Source organism: Lathamus discolor, chromosome 3 (genome assembly GCF_037157495.1).
Source record: "Lathamus discolor isolate bLatDis1 chromosome 3, bLatDis1.hap1, whole genome shotgun sequence".
In the NCBI taxonomy this organism is placed as follows: domain Eukaryota; kingdom Metazoa; phylum Chordata; class Aves; order Psittaciformes; family Psittacidae; genus Lathamus; species Lathamus discolor.
The window spans coordinates 85,692,896-85,717,883 of NC_088886.1; the positions used below are offsets into that span (position 1 = coordinate 85,692,896).

Consider the following 24,988-nt stretch of genomic DNA (forward strand, 5'->3'; position numbering starts at 1 on the left):
TTTGTATTTCTCTTAGTATGTGGTCACAGATCAGACTCAGTCTGATCCTAGCACTAATTTTGATAACAAATAGTTTCATCTGATATGTTTACATGGTACTCCTGTTACTCTAACACCCTATATTCCACTATAAATGCTGCAGCAGCTTTTGTATCATCCTTATGCCACAAGTCAGAAAACACGAGTGCAATTACACTGACATGTCCGTTTTTGGAAAACATTCACTGAAATTTTGTGCATCCAAGTGAAGAAACCTCAGATATTTCCCCCATCCCTCCAGCATGAGGCACTTCTGTACTTAGCACACAAGTGTCCTTACGAACTTTGAGCATTTCTGCAGCCCTGGCATACTCTCACTTTGGGCAACCAATAAATGAAAAACATGCTGTGCGTATGTTATGCCTGAGTTAGAACTTCAATAAAAAAATATCGCCTTGCCTCTACAAGTTCTGCAGTTGAAAATCTTTGCTCATATGTGGTTCATGCTACCTCAGGGGACTGTAACCTTCCATACCCCTTAGCACAGGGCCAAAGAACAATAGTGACAAGGCATCCCATCTGCCTTCACTATGCAGGATCCTCCATAGTCCTGATCTTAGCCCACCTTGATACATTAATGGATTAAGGTCAGACTTGAACCCTCACCACAACACAGGCATCTTTTAAAAAAACAAATAGAAAAATATGATGACAAAAATCCTCCCCACCAATTTGTCTAATAACCATCTATGATGACCTTTGTTCTTAAGTGAGCCCCTTGAACCATACACAAACTTGGTGGTGGCAGAGACAAAATTTTTCCTTCAGTTTCCCTATCTTCTCGATCATGAGAAAACACATTCTCTGTACTACCCCCTCTCTCTCTATATATATACCCTCTGACCCTTGCAAATAAATAAATAAATCAAGCCTTTCTGGTAGAAGCATCCTTTGCTGATTCATCCGTACAGCAGATTCATCTACAGCTGGAAGGTGGAATTCTGTGCAAGAAAAAAATATGAAGTAATGTATAGATACAATGCTCTGCTTTCATGTTTGATTGTTTGGGGGGGGGGGGGGGGGAATTGATTTTCCTGTCCCTATAACTATCTTAACTCTGCTCTCTGCTCCTAAGTACTATGCTCATGCTCTGCTCTTCTTCCGAGTTGTCCATCCCCAGCAGACTGAAGGCTTTTGTAAGTTTGCCTAAGGATATCACAAGTCTCCACATGGGCAGCAGTTTCAAGGTAGTTTATTTAGCTCTATGCTCAGCAGTTTCTTTGCTATATCTTCACCAGGAGTGAATAGTAAAATAGTTTACTGCATAGAATCATAGAGTCATAGAATAGTTAGGGTGATCCTTAAGATCATCTAGTTCCAACCCCCCTGCCATGGGCAGGGACACCTCAAACTAAACCATGTCACCCAAGGCCCTCTGTCCAACCTGGCCTACTGCATACGCAAGATGAGTTCTATTTCTTCAGAACTGGTCTTACCCATGGAACAGTAAAGGAGTGTTGTGGTTTAAACAAAGTCAGCCATAAATCACGCAATCGCTCTCTCACTCCCCCCACCACCTTCTTGCCCTCCCCCTACTCCCAGAGGGACTCAGAGGAGAATTGAAAAGAATGCAACTCCCACGGGTTGAGATAAGCACAGTCCAGTAACTAAGGTATAACACAAATCACTACTGCTTCCACCAATAATAATAATGATAAGGGAAATAACAAGGGAAGAGAATACAACACCTCACTACCAGCCGACCAGTAACTCACCCCACCCCAACTGAGCACCGATCAATACCTCGTCCAACCCCGCAGTGAACCAGCCCTTCTGGGTAACTCTCCGTTACACCCTGGGCATGATGTGCTGTGGTATGGAATACCTCTTTGGTTAGTTTGAGTCAGGTGTCCTGTCTCTACTTCCTCCCGGCTTTCCCTCCTCCCTGGCAGAGCATGAGGCTCAGAAAGTTCTTTGTCAGACTAAACTTTTGTGTTATCAGCTCTGTTCACAGGCTGAAAGCCAAAACACAGCGCTGCACCAGCTACTAAGAAGGAGAAAAATGACTGCTACTGCTGAACCCAGGACACAGAGCGATATATAGAAGAGAATTTTGATGCTTAAATACTGTATCTTTTCATTACATTTTATTGATAAGAACCTGGAGATTATTTAACAGTAAAACCTAGAGGACAGTCCTGCTTTCTGCATAACCTTTGAGGATGCAGAATGCTTCCTCACTGATTATTGATTAATTCCATTATTATTTTTGTTGCATTATTAGATAACTATACCTATAGGAATGTTGGATATGTGCAATGATGAGGTGTTTAAAGATGCATTTATAGGCTGACCTGAGGTGCGTGCAAGCTGGAGGCTTTTCCAAGGAACTGAAAATGTGGAATTATCTCACTAATTTCAATCTAGAATAACCTGCAAATAATTTTGATATTTCTGTATTCCACATGAACTGATATAATTTTGTTTGTTGTCATGGTCAACCATGTAATAACATTAGCATACTTAAACAGTCAGTCAAGAGGAGAAAGGAAGACTTGAGTGTTAATTGACTGGATAAACTGATTTGGTATTTCACTTGAAAGGGTTAAGATCACATAATCAGTACCAAATTATGATGCCAATTTGTTTAATACCTTTAGAATGTACAAAAAGTTGCCAGACCACCTGACTTAAGTGCTTTTGAACTATATTACATTTACCTACAGATCTTTACAAAAAGAATAAGCACAAGAACTTAACACCTAAAAACCAGCAAATAAAATGCTACTGAAAAAATAATAATAAAAATATACTTGCTAAATTCCATAACTTTCCAGCAGATGGCATGAGTATGTCCCTAGAAAGCAAGAATCTGTTCACTATAGATCCCGTTATATTTCAGGAGGTAACAAAAGTAAGAATTTATGGGACCAAATATGGACCTTGTTAAATACATGCTTTATTTTTTTCCCTACCTAAGTGGCTTTAACAGCACTTGACTCACCCCCGCCTCCCCAAGGTGGAGTTTGTATAAGCAAAACAAGTCAGTTTAATACCATGACTTACATTGCTTCGGGGCTCCTGAAGACAGTACCACTGCCATGCTGAACTCCTGGTCTAGCAGTTTGCTGGGGTACTGGGGTCGCTTGGCATATTGCTCACAGTGATTGCTGCTCACAAAGCATTATGGCATTTACAGACAACTGTGGGAAGAAAAGTAAGTTAAAGCGAGGTAAAGTTTTTATCAGACTTAGCTTCAGCAGAGATACTTTCATGTTGGATTTCTTTATTATATAGTTCAAGTGCAATGAAAATTTGAAATCAGTTTTTTTTTTTTTGAAATCAGCTTGTTTTAAGTTCACCACATTTAAAGTATGTTTTACTTCTTGTGGAGACAGATGCTTTTGAATATTTCACTACTATCTGTAGTATCAGGAGAAAATTTTAATAAGCAGCTTTTAGGAGTCAGTATTTAAATGGATTTTTATGTTTTATTTATATGTGACTTTTGCTGTGAACAGTTTCTTCACCAAGTAGAATGGATTTAAAAAAAATAAAAAGGTGAAGGAAACTGTTGTCCTTTTCTATACAGAGATCTAAACCATACCATTAGGGCTGTTTCAATTTATTTTCAAGGTCACCTTTAACAGCCCATTTGGAAGACAGATACGCATACTCACTATGTTTCCTATATAATACTTTTCAGCTTTACAGCTGAAGTAAACTCTGTTGGAACCTCCTTCTATTCCCTGCCACGTAACAGATTGTGCTAATACATATTCATAGTTCATGCTACAGAACACATAAAAGGTAGATCTCCTGCCAGGAGGTGCTACATTATAACATGACACTTGCCCAGCAATCAAAGTGCTAAAAGCTGTACTGTACTGTGAGTGTTACATCAGTGAAGGATGGCAAGATGTAGAGCTCAACTGGCTTCCCTACGCCTTTTGGTTGACATCATCCCCCCTTCACCTTTCTACAAGCAACATCTGTTGTCTTGATGAAAAGGGGATGTTTTGCACAGTTGGCTCCTTTTTACCATTTCGCTGCTTCTCACTAGAGCCATATTAATGATGAGAAGGAAACACAAAAGGGTTTAAGGAGCATACGTTCTGATGACAGTTTTACATGATCTTTCACAGACTTACCTTTCAGTTTTCAGACCTTTGTTCACATATGTGCACACTACTTAATCTGTGTTTCATGTGTCCGCCGTTTCATGTGTCCGTCTTTAAATAATACAATACTAAATGGCTATCACTGGCCAAAGTGTATGAAATATCCCAGACGTTTCTTACTTTTAATTGTCCCAATATTATTACAGCATTTTTAATGGGCAGATGGATGTGTTAGCTGTGAAGCGTTTAATAATAAGAAACACAACAGTAGTACTCCAGGGAGAGATTTGCTGAGAAAGTGTGTTTGCATTTAACCTTACTACATATGAGAAGCAGACACATCTTTCAGCAAAAAGAACTGGTCATTTGTTACATAAATATTGCTGCATACAATGAAGCTACTTTCATTATCTAGTATTATTCACTTGTAAAGACAAATCTGGAAACAAACAAGACAGTGTGACCTAAAGTAGGTTGAATGCCGCCATTCCTTTGGAGGATTCTGCCTGAATGGCTAAATCCTTTTTTCCAGCATTTTTGAGTGTGTGTATCTGTGTTAGAGGGCAGCTTCATGGGCTTGCACATCCTCCTGTACGAGGATGCAGAACCGTAGCTGCCGCTGCACTACTATATCTGAAGAAAGTGGACAAAACAAAGGATTTGCCACCATGTTATAATTCACGTTGTCCATGCTAATCTGTCTGATGGGCACCGGTACAGTTCTCTCTATACAATATTTCTTCAAGTAGTAGACATATGTTGTTCTTTGCTTCTTCTCCTTATGTTTTACTCTGAACAGTAGGCTTGAACTGGATTTATTTTTAGCATTGCCACTAGCTGTTGTGTGATACTGGGCAATTAACCTCAGGCTATGAAACCTACTGCACATTGCTGTGGTAATATATCACTTCTCTGAGCAGGATACTGCAAGAACTGACTAGTATTATAAAATACTTTCAGATCTTTGGTTACAGAGTATTTATAAACAGACAAAATGAAGTAGGTGTTTGTAGGGCATCCAAGAATTCAATGTCCTCTTTTATAATCACTTCTATTCTTATTCAGGCCATTCCTTTCATGCTATGAGAACACTTAGCCATCTAGTTTCCTTTTTTTCTTTTTTTTTTTTTTCTTTTTTCACATGTAGGAATGAAATAAGAAGATATTTGAGCGGTTTCCAGATACTAAACATTTCAACAGACAGCTGACATTAAAAATTCTTGTCACCAAACATAAAAGAGCAGCCTAGCTAATACTGCTGTAATAGGTTAGCTGATCAGCATTTAAGTGAAATCAGCTCTGGAACTAAAGAATGGATGTACCCTTGTGCTATATCACCTTATTTTCTTTGACTGATAAATGTAATACCAGGCCCTCAAAAATAACCTACTTAAAGAGGATCTTATAAGGCAAACTACACCTTAAATTTTACCAGTTTAAAAACAGACAACAACTCGATGTCCTTACCAGAACGTGTAGCCACTTGCAGTTCCAACAACTGTAACCTTTTGGAAATGTTTCCTTATACTTTTTCCTCCACTGACTTGTCAAAAAACCTGCTCAGGAAACTTTGGACAGTCATGAAATTTGAGCTAGTAATTCATTTAATTTCTTTCCTGAATGAAATACAGCCAGACAGTCATCAGTGAGAAATGCAACTACATATTTGGTTTTACTTTGGGACTTTCCCATGTGATTACAAATGTAATCTAATCATAGGTAAAGAAGGTCTTCAAACCAGATTCGTGTCTGTAGCTTGCATTTGTGCATACTTTGTTAACTTGCTTTGAATTCTTTTTAGATTTACCATTATTAGTACACAGTTGGGATGTAGATATGGAGTATACAACCTAGCCTGTCTCTTAGCTACTCTGCCTAATAGTCACATCTTAGATATTGTTGTCAGAAACAAAAAGCAAAGTCTAAATATAAGACATTTCATTTACTGGCACGGAGAAAAATTAGACTCACCACTCAGTCAAAATAAACTATAGAGTACCTCTTCAGCTAGTCCACAGTACCTCATTCATCTTGAATGATATTCCAGATTAGTTTCTTTTAATCTGATTTAGTAAAGACTACTTAGTGGAAAAAAATAATTTTGCAGATTCAGGTGCAGGAACAGTAAATATTGCATACTTGTGGTTTTTAACATTTAGACCAACCTAAATATTTAATAAGCTCATAAGGACTTGGAGAACCATGTTGCTTGATACATTCGCTGAACAATAATGCTATGTGTCATCACATCAGAACAGATTTTTGTACTGGCAGTGAAACTTGGAACAGCTTTCTGTGGGCAACTCGTTTAGCTGAGTCAGTATAAAATCTTGTCAATAGCGTCCCACACTGCCTCACTTCACCACACCATAGCGCCTACACGTTTGTGGTTAAGAAGAAGTATCATCTGGTTCTTGGTTAGATTAAATTTAAATATAAAAATTATTACCATACTTAAATTTTTTTATGCTAAATAAGATGTCAGATTGCCTCATAGGCCTCTTGCACTCTAATCTATTCCCAAACAATTCTCAATCAATTAAGGAATGACATACAGCTTTTCACACTTCAATTATGCACAGTAATTTTGATGAGAAATAGTTATCAAAAAGTGTTAAGATTTGTTTTGCACAGCATTCAGAGGCAAAGTACAGATCCCAACTGCATAAATGTGAAACCAGATCTGAATTTTGTTGATGGAATTGTTTAACAGGGAATAAGCTCCCAATCTACAACCTGGCTTAAAACACTGGTTTGGATGAGATCAGATGTGTACTCTGACACAAGAAAAAAAGTGCTTTCCCTTCCTTTGCTGTTGCTTCCACTCAGGCAGCCTTCCAGACTGTTTGAACGCTTGTTCTTTTTACAATGCCAAGAAACAATAAAAACCTTAATTTCTCCTCCCAGCCAAATTCTTGTTTTCTATTATGCTTTCATTTTAAATAAAACGTAATTGATTTAAGGGCTGAATAAGGGCAAGAACATAGAATGGAAAAATTCCACATACTGGTATTTTTCCAAGATGCCAGAATAGGTGGGTGTAAAGTAATTTTATTTTTTTTCCCCATGCCTATTTATTCAATTCTATTAGAGAACTACAAGAGCCATTTTCTCTACACCCTCTCACAAAACTTGAGAACATACCGCACAGAAAGTCTCTTACCAGCTGTAGCTTGAATAAAACTGGGAACTGCCAGAAAGAAAATTATCTTCTTTGAGACTGCAGTTGGTAGCTTCTGCCAGATTTAAAGGAACTGCACAGAGAATCACATGGGAGAAGTTTTATAAAAATAATCCTGCAGTAGAAAAAGGTTAGAAAGGAACAGGATGATGCTTGTGAGAAGCCGCTGTTTCAGTGCTATTGCTGCCACTATCACCCACCTTTCCAAAATCAATATATATTAAGAATTTTACAATGAATAATCAATTCAATTAACTAGTTACAAATAGTTCATTAAAGAACCAAATTCTAAAGTGTTTATGTTAATAAATCAGAACACAGATGACAGGAGTTTAAACAGTGTACATTGAGATTTATTAGAACAAGCACTAATAGCAGCAGTGTACAGAGTGATGGAGACAATGTACTGTATGCATTGAACAATAATAATTATACAATTGCACTTCATCAGAGATCTATTAGAAAATGCTTTTCAGTAAACAGTTTCCCAAATCTAGCATTGTTTGGATTTGCCTCTGAGGAAAAAAATACAAAAAATATGCTTTTTTTTTTTTTCTTTTTTTGGTAAGGCATTAGCAACATTCATTGGCAGGCTAAACAAGTCATTTGTACATGCATTATCCAATTACATTGCAACAGGTAAAGATGCATCATGTTTCCTCAGTAACTAGAATTGTGTGTGTGTGTGTGTGTGTGTTTTGGACACAATATCCTGGTAAATCCAGATCAGCCTTAAGGAAACAGATGACATCTTTTGTTACATTTGAGAGCACAACATAAACTACAGCATAGCCAGGTTCACCTTTATTTCCTACTAGAAGCTGTAGGACCTCTCTCAGTTGGAGTTGGTATTATGGATATTGTGTATACCACATACATCACTGGAATAAAGTCTTTATTAAATATAATTAAATTACTATTCCCCCCACTACCACCTCCCTGAATCATGTGGCCAAAAGATGCTCAACTGTAATCAATATTAAGTACTATATGAGCTTGGGGTTATTGCATGAGAGGTAGTCAGTGTGAGGCCTCATCTCACTCTGGATTACTACAACAGTATGTTCAAAACCAATCCATGAGTGCAAAGACACAGCACAAGTGTTGTAGCTGCATTATGTGGGAACATAAAACTGTTTTTTATTCTGCTCCTTCCTGGCTAGTTTCAACCTCTGAAGTAGCCAGAGAACTTGATATATCAAAAAAAAAAGCAATTCTATTCATGTGCTAAAGCCTAGAAGGAGAGAGGGGAGGCACTTTCTCACATTTATGTTATTCTAGGCTGAGATTAGGGGCATGCTCTTAGTTAGCCACCTCCTTCTTTACAAATAACAAAGATTAGTCTCCCTTTTTGACTGGCATACAGTATTAGCAACCCTCACTCTGGGCTGGCACCATCCTGGGTAAAGTACAGGGAAACAGGTACAGGAAATTTAAATATTCTTAAAATTAAGCTTGTCAGAGTGAGACATAATATGATGAATTGTCATGGATTTAATCTCCTTTCTTCCAAATGTCATACATAATTGAGCTTTGCAGAGACATGAAGCTAATTGCTTTTTAAAAAATACAAATCTCAGAATAAGGTCCCAAAATGCAACAGAGTCATAAGAAAGTCAAATATATTGCTCTGATTGGCAAGCAGTCAAACCAGCTGTATTACACACATTTATCTTCCACAAGACAGTGTACATATTCAAAATTAATCTGAAGTGTAACTAGCTGAGTATCTAGGCTTGGCTGTAAGATAGGCCCACAGCTGAAACGATTCAGGCAGCCAGATCATCCACTCACCTGGAAGCTCACTGAGTTGTACCAACAGCATCTCAGCACCATCTGCATAGGTGTTCATTCCTTTAAGCATATATGAATTAAAAATCAAGTCCTATAGCATCTGATGTTAAGAGATACTTTGTTTTGATTTTGTAGGAATGTCACTATTGATTCTCCTTATTTGAACTTTAGTATCTATACCTTTCAACCTGAATTCAATGAGACTGTTTATGCTAAACACATCGATGCCAGTGTAAGATCAGCGTCCAAGCAGATGAAGCAGGGAAAAAACCAAACTAATTCTGAATTGTGTATTGCTGATTAACTGTAATAAAAGTCTATAGATTTGGAATGTACAAATTATATCCTACTCATATGGTTCCTCAGCTGTTGATGCGTATTAACTGTAAGCAATACAGTTGTTTTTACAGGCACGATTACAGACAGCATTTGGAGTCAGAATTAATAAAACATAAAGAAGAATCATCCTGAAAGATATCCGAACCTTCTGAATAGTCAAGCACAAAGGAATGCATTTGCAGGAAAGCAATCAAGATCAATCACGATTTATTTTTATTAATGTTAAATTACCGAATGTCCTATGAAGGACTAAACTTGTGCTTTAAAAAATTGTGACACTAAGTAGCTTACACAGTTTTCAAAAGTATTTGCAAATCAATTTTCTATTGAGTTGTTTAGAAATTATGATATTGACTTTTTTTTCCAGTTTCCTTTTCTTCATATCATTATGGAAGTCCACAGTGAACTTCTGGGCATAAAATTAAGTGTGCTGCAGGTGAGGTTTAATATTACAGTGCTCAAAAATAACACCTTCTGCAACATTTAGGTAGCTGAGTACATAAATGCTTCTTTCCTTCTTTCTTTCCCTAGGTAATAGTTTTCTATTGCTTTCAAACAACAGAAAAAAAAAAAGTTCGGTGCACCTAGGAACACCAGCCCTTTCTAATGCAGTCTGTTCTTCCCCTCTAAAACAGACACTGTCTAACCAGTACTCAAAAGCAGCTCTGACTCTATTTTCTAGGCTTCTAAAAAGCAACTGTTTGCCTTTAAAATCCATCTTAAACACTGGAAAGTGAGTTTCTGTATACCTTTCTAGCTGACATAATAGCATAATCCCAGTGGAAAGACTCTGAGGATCTCATTCTACAAGTATGCTACACAGAGGTGTACAAGAATTCAGCAGATTGCGAGGATGGAGGATTCTGTAGGATGAGCACAGGGGTATGGGCAATCGGCAAAGAATGCTCTTTTAGCTATTTAGGGTTTTGCATTTTGGCCTGCGAAAGAATTGATGCAAGGCTGTTTCCCATCTGAAATTAAAGGTTGTTAAAAGCAAAGCAGCTCAGTAAGGCAATGTAAAATTGACAACTATCTAAACCTTTTCTAATGGCATTTTCAGCTTCTGAGTAAGGAATAACTAAAACTTACTACATTTCATACATGCGCATATGGGATCTAATCTCGCCAAAAAAATGTGAAATTATTTCCAATTCATATTAACTTTGTGCAAAAGTGAGAGAAAATACAGAATTCTTTGCTCTTAAAATACTGAGATATTATAATTCACCAGTTAATTAAAGCAACGCAGATAAAGACCAAAAGAAGAGTCTTGCTTACTTACAACAAAGAAAATATATGTAACATCCTAACATAGAACTATCATAATGATCTCTCTGTATACCACAGAAATTTAATTTGATGATGGCTTTTTATGTGCTAAATAAAGCATCCACTTCAGACAAACTAGCAGTAACAGATAAAGAACAAGAAGTTTGCTATGCATTTGGTGAAGGAAAAGATTTTAGACATCAGATACTAGCAGCTTGATTTCTTACTTAATTTATAGTAAATAACATGGACACAAATCAATATACAAAGAAGAATCCTGTCTGGGAAGGCATACTGATATTTCTGTTTGGTCCAAGGATGAAATTTCAGTGAGCAAGCACTACAGGTGCAGCCCACTCTGAGAGCTAAATTACAAAGATCTGAGAATTAGGTGCAAGACGGAAGCACCACTCTTCATGTCTGTGGAGTTTGAAAACTTAAACTTCACATGTAATTAATTCTTAGTGAGGAATTAATGTTTGCAAATAATTAGTTTAGAAATAATTATAAAGGAACAAGAGTAGTGCTTTTGCTAATTATAGAGAAAGACTAACTACGGTAGAAGTTGCCATCTCTGCATACCTGCATATCAAAATACATTCATAAGCACTTATTTGTCAGCTCATAGTCAGGTCTTGTTTGAGACTCAGATGAAAACAAAATTTACTGTGATCTGAATTTGTTGTACTAAATTTCAACCACTAAAGAATACCAGTAACACTTATTTCAAGATGTAATTTTTAACCTCAAATTGGAACAACAATTTTCAGTGTTGACTTCAAGACAGGTGGCAAAGCAAGTTTAACATATTTATGTACAATTTTATTAATGATCCAATCTCAAAATATTTCATAAAATATTAAGCAAATACAAACATAATTGAAGATAATGTCTGTATTTCTCATTAATTTCCTTTGCCTGAAAAATAGTGATCATTAAACTAATATTAATTTTGTTAATTTTACTTTAATAATCCTTATTCGGGTCAATATAACAAAGGAAGAGAGAGAATATTCAGCACAGAAAAGAAATCGGAGTTTGCAGTCCTGACTCTAACACTGATTCTCCTCTGTGGACCTGACAAACCAACACCTGGGCCACAGGCACAATCATAAATAGCAATGCAACTTCAAAAAAAGATATTGTATGTGCGGCTACACTGACAGGCACAAGGAGCAAGTACCTCAATAATGAAGACTAGTTCTTGTTGAATATTTATCAGTGTGTGTGCTGCTCTTATATAGCACTTATATCATTTTGATGCTCAAGGTGTGTAAGTTAAGTTACCCACTTCTAACTTTCTGAAGGAATTCCTCACCTCTTCACTTTTTGTATCCCTAACATTCTGGGCCAGCAACATTATAAATATATATATACACATATGTATAAAATACACACATACATACATATATGTGTATATATATATACACACAAACACATATTAAGACATACCTTTTTCTTTAAGGCAGACCATTAACAGTAGCAGTTAATGCGGAAATACATTTTAGTGTTTCCTAGGAGACAACATTGGGATCACTGCTCCAGGAATACTACTAAGTAGCTTTACCATACTTCAGTGAATATTGACATTCTATATTACACACTAGTGATTATATATTCCAGCTTTATGGTGCCCTTATTTATAAAATATGTATCTCTCTTTGTCCGCATTACCAATACACCTTCATCCAAATGCTGGCTACAGTATCTTTTATTTATAGAAGGAATAAAAACTTCCTTCACCTTTAGAATTAATACTAAGCAAATGTCACCAATCTTTCCTTTTACATGCTGTCATGGGCCAGTGGAAATAAAAATGGTATTAAGATAACCTGCCTGAAACAGATTCAGCAGCTCTACTGACATTTTAATTCATAAAACTTAGAAAACTTATTATTCTGTTACAGCTGTGCTGCTGACAGAGCTGCTGTGACTAGTTTCACTAGAAAGTTTCTCCACTGTAGTCTCTGACTCACTTTTCTGAGATCTGACAAAGATCACAAGGAACGGGGAAAAAATAAATAAAGATAAGATGGGTTTATAATACCAAAAAACTTGTCAGAGTAGTGGGTGGGACACCTACAAGTACATTGCTATCACTTTTTAAACCTGCAAGATACCATATAAAAATCCTTTTGTAAGAAAGGCTGTTCAGTTCAGTGGAAGAAAGATGTAGCTTACACTAAAGCTAATGAAGGTATTTTACATTTTCTAGTTTAAAGAGCAAATTATGTATTTGATTTTGTAAGCAGACTCCTTACAATATATAATGCAAAAGTAAAATAAATTGCTATAAAGAAGCCACGTTTCTCTGTGCTTACCAAGATTTGCAATATTCCTGCTGGGTGCCATTCACCCAATGAATGTTCTAATGGAGTTCAGGGAGATATCCTCCTCAGGAATAATTACACTTGGGCTAGATTCTTCTGTAAAAAAAAAAAAAAAACAAACAAGCCCCCAACTTGTCATTCCGCCCCCCCCCCCAAAAAAAGAAAAAAGTAAAAAAGACTTTCCTCCATGAAACTACTTCTGAGCGATACCAAAGATGAAAAAGTAGACCAGGGATGATAAAGTAGAAAATTACACTACTTCTTATACTAAATATACTTTTGCAGTTTTGAGAACATTAACAAAAAACCTTAATTGGCACTGCTTCCCTGCCTACCTCAACTTTTATCTATATACGCTCTAAAGAGCAAATTCCAGTCTTATACAGTTTTGATGACTGTTACTTAATGACAACCAAGAAAAAAACCCACAAAATAGTATTTTCAGCCTAAGTAGCTCTCAAGGTAAGTGGTAATGACATAATAAATTTTGTTAATGGCCAGTGAAGCCATTCCAGTGTTTCTCACACACTTATGTCCAATCTTCTTCCTCCAGCTGGGTCACACCCTCTTTCTTAACCCTTCCTTGTCATTTTAACTTACAGAAACAAATACCCTGTCCTTTCAGGTGGATTTAAACTGAAAACTCTCTTCTACTTTCATTATGCAGCTTCAGTATTAGTAATGACATCTAAAATAAATTCCTCAGACTACAACTGCAGCCAATGGCATGTTAAACAGCTAGTCTCTGTACCAGACAAAATCCTGTAAAACAAGGAGAGCTCACAAACCTTCTGCATACTAACACAGCTTTGCTAGTGAAAACGAGTTGTGTAAAACTCACAGAGAAGGCATATTCAGTCCTCTTGGTTATTGTGCAAGCACAAATGAACCTCCCCTCCCTTCCAGAGTATTTTAAAAAAATCAGATTTTTTGAGAGAAACTCTGCAAGCAAGACTGCATTGTGCTGGGCACTGCTCTGCCTGGTTCAAGGGTGAGAAAATCCTATGTTACATTCATAGGAAAGAGGGCATGGCCCAAAAGAGGGCATGGCCCAAAAGCAAGCTCCTCACCAGGCACGCATGGGGGCAGATCCAGCACTGGCTCCTAGTGTCTCTAAAGGTTTGTGTAATTTGTTTCCATAAAGCTCTGACAGTGTTCAGTACAGAGTTAAGGGCAGTATCTTTCAAAACTGTGTCAAGTGTATGCCCCGCAATATTCACCATACACCCAGCATGTGTTATTGAAATAAAACCCACAAATGCCACACAAGCTCATTCAGAGTCAGAAGTTCAAAATGAGAAGAAAAAAGGGGGGGTAAAATTATATGTAAGATGAAAAGAATATTATAGTGGCAGCTCACTTTTAAAGCCAGGGGAAAAAAAAAGTTTATTTCATGCTACTTACATCTGTCTAAAATTAGAATGGGTGTCTAGATGACTTCTCAATCACAGTGATACTGTACAATAAGCAACTGATACTCAAATTGTATCTCCCAGTGAGATAACAACTTCTAATATGCCAAAAAATCTACCATCTTGTTAATACAGATCTAAAACAGGAACAAAGTTATTTAAGTCTTTGTAAGACATTACATTTGATGAAAATAGCTATTTTTATCCTATCATATCCGCAGTATCAGAACAGGGAACAAATTAGGTTACACTTCTAAAATATTAATTGAAAGTACAGTTCACTATTTTTAAACTAAAGCATAGGGTTGTGTATTTTATGCAGAAATAAGTGTTTTGAGAACAACACAGTAAAAAGCAAAGGATATGTTTTTGTAGTGAACGTTAGAGCTTCTTAAATTGTTTAAAAGGTTTTAAATGTCAAATGCTTTGCACTAATTTTCATAACATACCAAACCAATAGCAGTATATCTACTAAGTTGGTATTTTTCATGCCTGGATGAACGGAGTGAGGTGGGCTGAAACCTGCCCAAATCCCCAGGCTTGAAAGGACACTGACCAATGGCTTACTCCCCACTGCCAGCCAGCAATGAGGACAGCCCTGCGGTGATCAGTTTTGTGGCCCATATGAATCAACATCTTACCAGTTGCCCTGACCCAGGCAAGGGCATAGACTACATGCTAACAAGTTTGAAGATGACATTAAATTAGGAGTATGAGATGGCATGCCAAATGGCAGAGCTTCAATCAGAAGGGCATTCCTTGGCTTGAGACTGGGCCAGAAGACACTTCATGAAGTTCAACAGAAGTGCAAAGATCTGCTCCTGAGGCAGAAAAATACCATGCCAAGCAGCAGCCCTGCCGAAAGCAGCAGGCACTTACAATAGGTGCCAGGCTGCAAAGGAGCCAACAGTGTGTTCTCACACTGGCAGAGGATGTGGAAATCCCACTATCCCCCGCTGGGATAGTGCTGATGAAATTTCGCAGGTTGTCTACAAATTATAATTTGTATAGAAGTCCCCAGATGTATCCTCTGTTCACCCATTCTCTTTAGAAACAGCACAAAATATGTCACAATATCGCCCAGGGTTACAGGAAAACATTAATAAAAGATTTTGCACAGAATCCAGAGAATGCTGCACTATAAAAAATTGTTCTATGGTACATCTGCTAGCACATTTCAATTTCTGATAAAGACTGCAAATATTTTGTGATGCATTGTTTTGCATATCCTCTACTTAATAATTTAACATTCAGTAGGCTTAAAAAGTATCTTCAATAGAGATTTAGCATATCACTTTTTTTATTCTAAGAATGCTAATGTTATTTTTCTCTCAATGAGTGTAAAATAAACAATTGTAAAAATTAATTAAATCAGTGATAGCATCTCTAGTATTCACCAAGTGTCAGTTTGCACTGCAAATAATGGCATTCACAAAGCACTAGCAGAACACTAAAACTAAAAACCTTATTTCTATATTTAAATTAAAAAACTACTGTCAAATAAATTTGAGAACATGCAGTTACTGTCCCTCAAATGTACTTGTACTCATACACACATAATGCTTTCTAATATCACGGTGAACTGCACACAAAGACTGGAGCAAATGTATAATAATGTTTTTAAGGAAACTGACACAGAATAATTAATTGCTGTTTTGCACACAGTGTGCCAATTTAATTCATAGTCATTAAAGCAAGTAGGATGAATTTAACCAAATATGATTAAAACTCCAAACTTTGATGTATTTCCATTTTCTCAAAATAACTGCAGAACTAAAAAAAATAAATAAGTAGACTCGTTTCAACTAGGAAAACAAAAGATATTGTTCTTTGAATGATTCAAAATTTTCTTTGGAAGAACTCCTGCTTAATACGCATACAGGTTTTTTATAACAAATATAAGCAATACATGAGCATTCACAATTCTTTAAAAAGTCTACTTTATATTTTCTTTAGGTTTTCATAGTTCTGCCTAATAACAGAACTATGTGAAGAAATTGGAATTCTTTAGTAGCTAGTTGCTTTGCCAGTGGTTTTGCCATACAAACAAGGGCAAGAACTAAATGTGTATTAAATAAACAAAGTAATCTCAGTTCTGTAGGGACCTGACTGCAAAAAAAACCAGAAGCAGGTAGAGAGCTAGGTATGTGTGGTAATCTACTGAGAACTGTCCAAGCAGCTCTGCTGGCAGGATCACATACTTCTCTAATGCTTTTTTTTAGGTCTCAGTACTGGAATCAATCTTCAATAGAAAAATTCAAGTGCACTATGTATGCTGCATATGAATAGAAAGAAACACAGTGAATATGCATGAAATCTAACCTATCATCAGTGTCTGGATGTATAATACGTGCATAAATGGAAGACTAGATCATACAATATGGAATGCAGTTTTTACCTAATAAAATTACTTTGATTCTTTTTATTAAAATCTGCCCTACTGTTTAATGTTTCAGAGATTTTCAAATAGAAAGTGCCAAGCCTTCTCTCACATATATTAACTGAGGCTTAGCAACACATAAGAGACTTGGTTCTTAATCAAAAAATATAGAATCACTTTACAAAAAACTGTAAAATATAATTTTGCACAAAAGCTATTTTGGCAACACAAATAGTAGTTGTTAGCTACAACGCATGGGAGCCTCTTCCATACTCTCAAATATAAATTTAGATAAGAAAAGTGGATGGGGACAAATCAGAGCCAGTAAGCAGTATGTGCGGCAGAAAACAGTTGCATTTTTACAGTACTATCCAGCTTCTGGAGAGAAGCCAGAGTCCTTCCCATGAAATCTTCCTGTGCTTTTAACACTGTTGCAAAACTTCAGGGAATTCTAATTGTATAAACAGTTACAGGGAAACTCAGCATCAGTCATTTAGAATATGAATTTTCTGACCAGCAATTCATATGCATTTTTCAAAACTGTCTCAAATTCAAGCAGTTTGCAGTTTCTTTTCAGTCTGAGTATACAGTCAGCTTCCCAAAGCTAAAGCATATACAGTAGATCTCATTCCTCTGAAATACAGTTAGATGTTTGGTTGTCTTTTGATTTTAAATAATGCAGGTTCTCCAATATTTATATCATGATAAAATTCTAGTGCTTTAAAAATCTGCCCTTCACACAAGCCTAAGCATACATATTTTAAAATTACTTACTGTACATCTTCATATTTTGTTTAAGGCATGAACAATGGTATATGAATGGGAACAGCTTCTGGAAAAGCTTATCTTTTTGACAAAGGCCAGTCCAACCACATCACACCAAAGGACTAACCTGAAGCCAGAAATGACAATGCTGTGACCCAAGAGCTTTTAACAAAAATAGTTGAAATAAAATGGATTTTTTTTCTCTTTTTCTTCCTTTTTTTTTTTTTTAATTTAAATTACATTACTCTTAATGTCTGTTTAAAGCACCGGTTGCAGTTTTGCATTTACCACCTCTTCCAAGTGACTTTGGATAACTCATCTGCTTCTTTTGTTCTGAATTTTCAATGTATGAAACTTTAAAAGGTTTCTGTTTCTTTTTTTTTTTTCGTTTTTTTTTGTTTGTTTGTTTGTTTTTTGTTTGTTTGTTTGTTTTTTTTAAATGGCTGCTGCAAAATTAAAAAGATCCAGAAGTGGTCAGGGGCCTGGTCTAATGCACTTTCAGAAGTCCATTATAAAGATGAATATAAATGTGAATGATAGGTTTTTCCGCAGACCCACAAACCACGCTTAGCTATTAGAAACATATTGTGCATAGTTATTTTTTTTCTTCAGAGTGATATGTTTACTAGATCTACATTCTCAGTTTACCAGAGTATGGGAATTTCTACTTTGCTAAAGCCAGGATCCTTTCGCAGTTCCCAGTAGGTATCATTGGTAACCCAGGCTTCTCTTTGATTAGCATCAATAACTTTTCTGTAGAAAGGAAAAAAAAAGAACAGTTCCGACCAGAGATCTCTGCTTTATGCAACATGAAATCAAATTCCATACCTCTCTGATCTAACGCAATACTAAATGTGATTTCATATTTGTAAAAGACATGAGAACATTCAGGGATTTAAAAATAAAAATCAACCTCTCTACCTGTGTCAAAAGTGGAACGTTTAGAAGACAGACAAAATTGCATTATCTGTTGCGTGATCTGTGTGAGCTGGTCTTAGAGCCACATAAGACCTCTTTGGCCATTACAGATTCTGACTATGTGCATGGAACCAACCAAGAGTTTAAACTTGCACAATGCAAGCCTTTTAGCTTTTATGTTATTTGCCTCCTCTGTATTTTGCTCATCTTCTACTACAAAACTGGATCAAGCATGTCCAATCTTTTCCCTTTTGATTACTCATGCTAAACATAAGGCAACTTGGTATGACTATCCCTTGTTTCAGAAAAATGCTTAATTAAAAACGAAAACCAAGCCATCATCACCCCTCACTCAAAAATAAATACACTGTAATTTACGTGTACATGCACATACATTTATATATACATTTCATAGATGTATATATATATGTATGATGTTTTACAGGTCACTATTTCTTACTTTGTTTATGCGATGACTTAAACCAGTAACACAGTAAAATCTTAGATCCTAATGTTGTACTTCTGTTCCACTTCAAAGTTCAAAAAACATTTGCCAAAGGGTGCAGTAGGCTTGCATAGTTGTTACCCCTTGTGATAAAATAATCTTTCTATTATGAAGCTTCAAAATATGTAAAAATTGTTTCAAGCAGAAATCACGTATCTGATAATTTTTCTTACAATTGCCATTTTCCAGGGTTTCACAATTAACAGACCACACTGGCAGTAATTCTTGCAGTACTTTGTACAGCCATAGTATAGAAAACAGAGACTTACTCCTGAAATTAATAGACTCACTTAAAAAATTTAGGTCTATATTCAATGTTGTTTTCTTCCATGTATCGCCTCCGACCTCTCTGGAGTTCCTCTATTCTTTGTTTCTCAGATGCTGCTGCTTCTATATTTCCTTCCTCCAGAAGCCTGTATGAATAACAAAAGGCATTGCAGCAATTATACAGTGTCTAGAAAAAGGGATTTTCTAGCAACAATCATCATAAAAGACAAGTGGAAGCCACACCTGTTGTCTGTCTTGTACCCACTTTCAGATGTAGTCATAATCCCATAAAATAAGCATAACTGAGATGTGACTCCCCAGTTACATGTACCTGATCTATAGCCTAAGGTATACACTTCAGCAATTTCAGCATACACAAACATTGAGGTACTATGAACTGAGAATGAGGAGGAAATTAACGTTGCTTCCATTCACTGCAGGAGGACATGACATTTCACAGCCTGTCTTTGCCATTTGTTATGAGGAATCCTACCTCTGCCCAAAGACTGCCTTATAGCATTACTGTACCAACAGGATGCTTTCTACTTTTCCTCAACTAGGTAAAGCATAAATTTGATTGCAATACTGAATACCTTCACTGCTAGCAGAATCCTCCAAATCTTACTTCAGATTCTAGTAAAGACATAGACAAAATTCAGTACTCAGCCAAACCCAGCATTAAAACCACCAAATATTAAGTGTATAAATGAGCATTCTTACCTTTGATCTGGCCTGAATCGTGCATCTGTCATAGGAAGAAGATCTTTCAGTAAAGGATCTAATTCATTGAGCTCAATAGCAAATCTCGTGAAGCCATAATAACGTTCATAATTGGTTGGCATGGAGCCTGCGTGAGTAAGTATGAGAAAGAAAAAAGCTTCTTAAACTATTATTCTAAATATGCAAGAGATTCACCTCTTTATTAAATTATAAAGGCAAAAATATGAATATATTTTACTCTCACATACAATTTTAAGCATAACAAGCTATTCACTAGGTGGAAAGAACTCACTAAATATTAACTTCAAGTGCTTTTTCTGCAGAGGTTGTAATTACATGCTCATAGAATTCAAAACTCTTATGATCTTTTTTCCTTTTAAAATAAATACTGGTTTTAAGATTTTCAACTTAAACATAGTTTCCTGTTCCCTGGAAAGTGGGCTTATCAAATGTCTGTATAAAAGCTAACCTTAACTGATCTTAGGGTTAATTTTGAACATAAGGCTCGCTCACAGACTGCTTCAGCACTGTCCAAAACCTTCAGCACCAACAGCAGTCAGAGTAGTCATAGAATCATAGAATAGTTAAGGTTGGAAAGGACCTCAAGATCATCTAGTTCCAACCCCCCTGCCATGGACAGGGACACCTCACACTAAACCATCCCACACAAGGCTTCATCCAACCTGGCCTTGAACACCGCCAGGGATGGAGCACTCACAACCTCCCTGGGCAACCGATTCCAGTGTCTCACCACTCTAACAGGAAAGAATTTCTTCCTTATATCCAATTTAAACTTCCCCTGTTTAAGTTTTAACCCGTTACCCCTCGTCCTGTCACTACAGTCCCTGACGAAGAGTCCCTCCCCAGCATCCCTATAGGCCCCCTTCAGATACTGGAAGGCTGCTATGAGGTCTCCACGCAGCCTTCTCTTCTCCAGGCTGAACAGCCCCAACTTCCTCAGCCTGCCTTCATACAGGAGGTGCTCCAGTCCCCTGATCATCCTCATGGCCCTCCTCTGGACTTGTTCCAGCAGTTCCATGTCCTTTTTATGTTGAGGACACCAGAACTCATTGCAGAGAGTAGCGTGCAAAGTAGGGCTCAAAATACTATCAATACAGAGTAAGGTTCAAAATGACATAATTACAATTCCTGGATAATCCTGCATGTACGAAAAATATTATAGGTACAAAGGATGACTAATTCAACATCAGTGCCTCTAAGCACACAGTATGAAAGTTGAATCCAGCTCCTGAAATCACACAAGCTCACCATCTCTGAAAATCTGTCCTTTAGGCTAATAAAGCATAAAGATAACAAACTTAATAAACTGGCATCTCCTATTTGTTGCATCCAAATAAGCTACACTGCTGTCTGTGAGAAGGCAGGCCGCCCAAACATACAGCTCTTTTCTTAATTCTATTCTTATGTTGACCCCAAGACCCCCAAATATTTGACCAGGAGTCAGACTGAGATGTCAAAGATTATGCCCTATAAGAACATTTAATTTTACCATTACTCTAAACTCATGCAAATTCTTATTGTCATGGTTTAAGCCCAGCCAGTAATGCAGAATCGCGCAGCTGCTCGCTCACTCCCCACCTTTTCCCCCCTGCTTCAGGCAAGATGGGGAAGGAGAACAGAAAGAATGTAAACCACATGGGTTGAAATAAGAACGGTCCAATAACTAAAGTATAATATAAAACTACTACTAATAATAATAATTTAAGGAAAGCAACAAGGGGAAAGAATATAAAACTAAAAGGGGAAAGGAAAATAACCCAAAACTAATAAATACAAGTGATACACAACACAATTGCTCACCACCTGCCAACCAATACCCTGCCTGACCCAAGCAGCGATCTGAGCCTTCTGGGTGACTCCCCTCAGTTTATATACATGATGTTCTGTGGTACGGAATACCCCTTTGGCTATTTTGGGTCAGGTGTCCTGTCTCTGCTTCCTCCCAGTTTCTCGTGCCCCTCCTCACTGGCTGAGCACGAGAGACTGAAAAGTCCTTGATCAGAGTAAGCATTACTTAGCAACAACTAGAACATGGGAGTGTTACCAACACTGTTCCCAAACTAAAGCCAAAACACAGCACTGCACCAGCTATTAGGAAGGAGAAAAATAACTGTTACAGCTGAACCCAGGACACTTATTTATTTGTCTAGCCAGAAATTTAATTTCTCCAGTAGTATTTTGTGTATTTAAATGATGTCTAAACAAGCTTTACACAGTTTAGACTTACACTACAGTGCCTGACAGAGTTTATTATAAGGTTATTACCTGGCCTCCATATGCATTTGGCTGAAGGTGCAACCCCACAATAAAGGCCTTCATGCCACTTTCCAAAAAGGCGATGAACCACCTTCCCCTCTTGGTCTATCACAACACCCTGGACCTCATTTACATTTGAATTCCAGTAGTTCACCTGCAAATTTCAGAAGAAATTACTAGTTGACACTGGTTTTTGCATTACCCGTTGTACCAATACAGATACTGCACAAATCTTAATTGTGTGGCACTTACTGTCCAAATTTTGTACTGGAACAGCTCACCTGGAAGCAAGAATATCAGAACTCAAAATTCAGATGATCTGAATATGAACTGACCTAGTGTATGAGAAACCCTGAATAATTTGAAATACTGATTTGATATAACTCAGGGAATATACTGTTGTTCATCAACTCAAATCAAATCGCATACAATTCAGCAAAAATTACACTTTGGAAGTTGCAAGATCACAGCCAGCTAAGACTCTTCTTTCTACATGGAGAAATACTGAGTATACCTGTACATGTAAAGGAATTCTATGATTGATGCTGCATACTACTGGGTGAAGCAGGGAACATGCTCACAGCTGGTATCACTTGTTATTTGTTGCCTTCTGTTTCGCTTTTCTATTTCGCTTTTCTTAGACATACTTATTCCTTCCACCTTCACCTACTGAGCCAGTTGCCCATTCTCAGAACATCCACCAAGATATGAATTTCAGATTTACAGTAATGAACTGTAACTGCAATGGTACTGATGTATTTCTTTGCAATATGAAGACAAACTTATTTTTAGAGAAAATACTTGATAGTGACACAGCTATACAGCAGTCTGGTTTTATACATGGTCCTTGACTGGATCTTAAAATATTGTGAATCAAAGCAGCGTTACTTAATGTAAAGAGATAAAATATTGACTTCCAAATTCTAGTAAAGGCAGAAGTAAAATGGCACAGAAGTCTACAGCCTTTGCATTTCATTGCGGTAACAGAAAAGAAATTTTTACATTTGATTTTTAGCCTAAAACCAACAACAGTGTAGCACACAGTTATACAGCAATACGACACTCGTATCAAATGGTATCAAATGTTCAATGGAATAGAGTCGTGCTACTTGACATAACACTTCCATTTGCAATTTACATATTTACAAATGTTGATAAGACAAAATGTGGAATGTGAATTTCAGGAATACTGAAGAAACAACTTGATAAATGCTTGAACTATGTAGTTTTATGAATATATGATATGTATTAGAATACATGTTACCTTGACAAATGTAAGTTTACAAATACAAATGCTGCTTTTTGTGTTTCTGATAGTTATCTCTCCATAGTGTTCTATCCACCTCCTTCCACTAAGAATATTATGTATGCAAGTAGTGACTTTGTTCCAGACATAGTAGTCTCCATACCTAAGAACAGATTAACAAGTAGTTGATAACATACATTAATCATAATCATTATGGACACAACAAGAAAAGTAAAACATAACTTCATTATCATAAATACAAAACCATGTTCCTCAAAAACTTTCGGAACGAGCTTACTTTAATAAAGCACTGTTTCTCAGTACATTACTAATCCTCCTTGGAGAAGGTCACTTAAGCTGTAGAGCAGAGAACTGAAGAATGCTGCTATGAACCACAAATCAAGACATTATGAACCACTGAACCCCTGCATGGCATATTCACTGTGCTCAGAGCATTAAGTGCTTTGGCCATAATTCCTTCAGGGGCAGGACAGTGCTCAAAGGTCAACATAAGGCTGAATCGAAGCTATAATCACACAATGTAATTAAACTACAAGTAGAACAAAATAATATGGAAAGGAGATAACAGAAAGGAAGAAGAATGCAGGAGCTAACTAGAACATCATCCCTTTCCCTCTGTAAAAACTACAGAGTCAGAGAATCTCTCTTGTCAAACATGGGAATAAACTGAGAGAATTTGCAAAGTACATCCTCCTTCAGAGCTAAGGGGCAAGCATGAAGACAGAAGACAAAGATGCTCCTGAGTGCATTTACTTCAATTTCATGAAATCAATAAAGAGGTGAAGTGGAGTGATTCCATGCTGTTAGAAGCAGAAAGAAAGGCTGGCTGCTACATACAGGAGCATGAATACTACTGCAAAAACAGCAGACATGTTTAAAATATCCTCTCCTTGCATATACTCAGGATTTACAACTTGCAACTAGTCTTACTGGTGGTGAGACAACTTCTAACTATTCTGTCAACATCTGAAGAATATGTTTGGGCTTATCTGCATTTTGAAAACTGACCTTACATTGTTACTACTGGTTGTTCTGAGTGAACATTTCTCAGTATTGAGAACAACAGCAGTTGCTGACAGTCCTACATTGCAGCCTTGTTCTGAACAGTTGATCATTACTTGTAAAACTTGGGTTCTCTCTCCTAAAACATTTCCATCCCCTTTCTGTTTCTTTTGAGCAAGTTTGTATATTTTTCCTCAAAAAACTCAAATGGATCTTTAAGCTCAAAAACACTTGTGTATCCTCATCTGTACACTAAGGAGAAATCTGAACTAGCCACTGACTCTCGCCAGTACAATTCACTGATGTCTGTGTACACTTCCCCCAATCCATTCACAAGGCAGCAAAGACCGAAATCAAAAGGAAATGGGACAGTAGCTTACTTTGGAAGAGTCACATTCAAGGTTCCAACTGGCAGAATCTCCATTGATTTCCCCCAGAATTTGTTTTTCCACCTGATATCTG

The 24,988-nt window shown here is 36.9% G+C and overlaps 1 protein-coding gene and 1 long non-coding RNA gene across 7 annotated transcripts in view; both read right to left on the reverse strand.

Moving 5' to 3' along the window:
• Positions 1-909: 909 nt before the first annotated feature.
• Positions 910-15,404, reverse strand: LOC136009859 (uncharacterized). 2 transcript variants are annotated; one of them, XR_010610682.1, is made up of 4 exons: positions 13,005-15,404; positions 7,264-7,354; positions 3,046-3,182; positions 910-980 (listed from the first exon to the last, which is right to left on the reverse strand). It is a non-coding gene; the product is annotated as an uncharacterized LOC136009859 (long non-coding RNA). The 2 variants fall into 2 exon arrangements; XR_010610681.1 differs by having other exon boundaries at positions 7,264-7,396.
• Positions 15,405-16,072: 668 nt separating this feature from the next.
• The window catches only part of OSBPL6 (oxysterol binding protein like 6), a 100,460-nt gene continuing 91,544 nt past the window's right edge, over positions 16,073-24,988 (reverse strand). For all 5 annotated transcript variants that reach the window (XM_065670252.1, XM_065670248.1, XM_065670250.1 and 2 more), the window contains 6 exons: positions 24,907-24,985; positions 23,522-23,666; positions 22,267-22,411; positions 19,981-20,107; positions 19,284-19,406; positions 16,073-18,323 (listed from right to left, as the gene is read on the reverse strand). In XM_065670252.1, the coding sequence (XP_065526324.1) occupies positions 18,215-18,323; positions 19,284-19,406; positions 19,981-20,107; positions 22,267-22,411; positions 23,522-23,666; positions 24,907-24,985 (728 nt within the window). In that variant the 3' untranslated portion in view covers positions 16,073-18,214. The remainder of the gene's footprint in view (positions 18,324-19,283; positions 19,407-19,980; positions 20,108-22,266; positions 22,412-23,521; positions 23,667-24,906; positions 24,986-24,988) is intronic.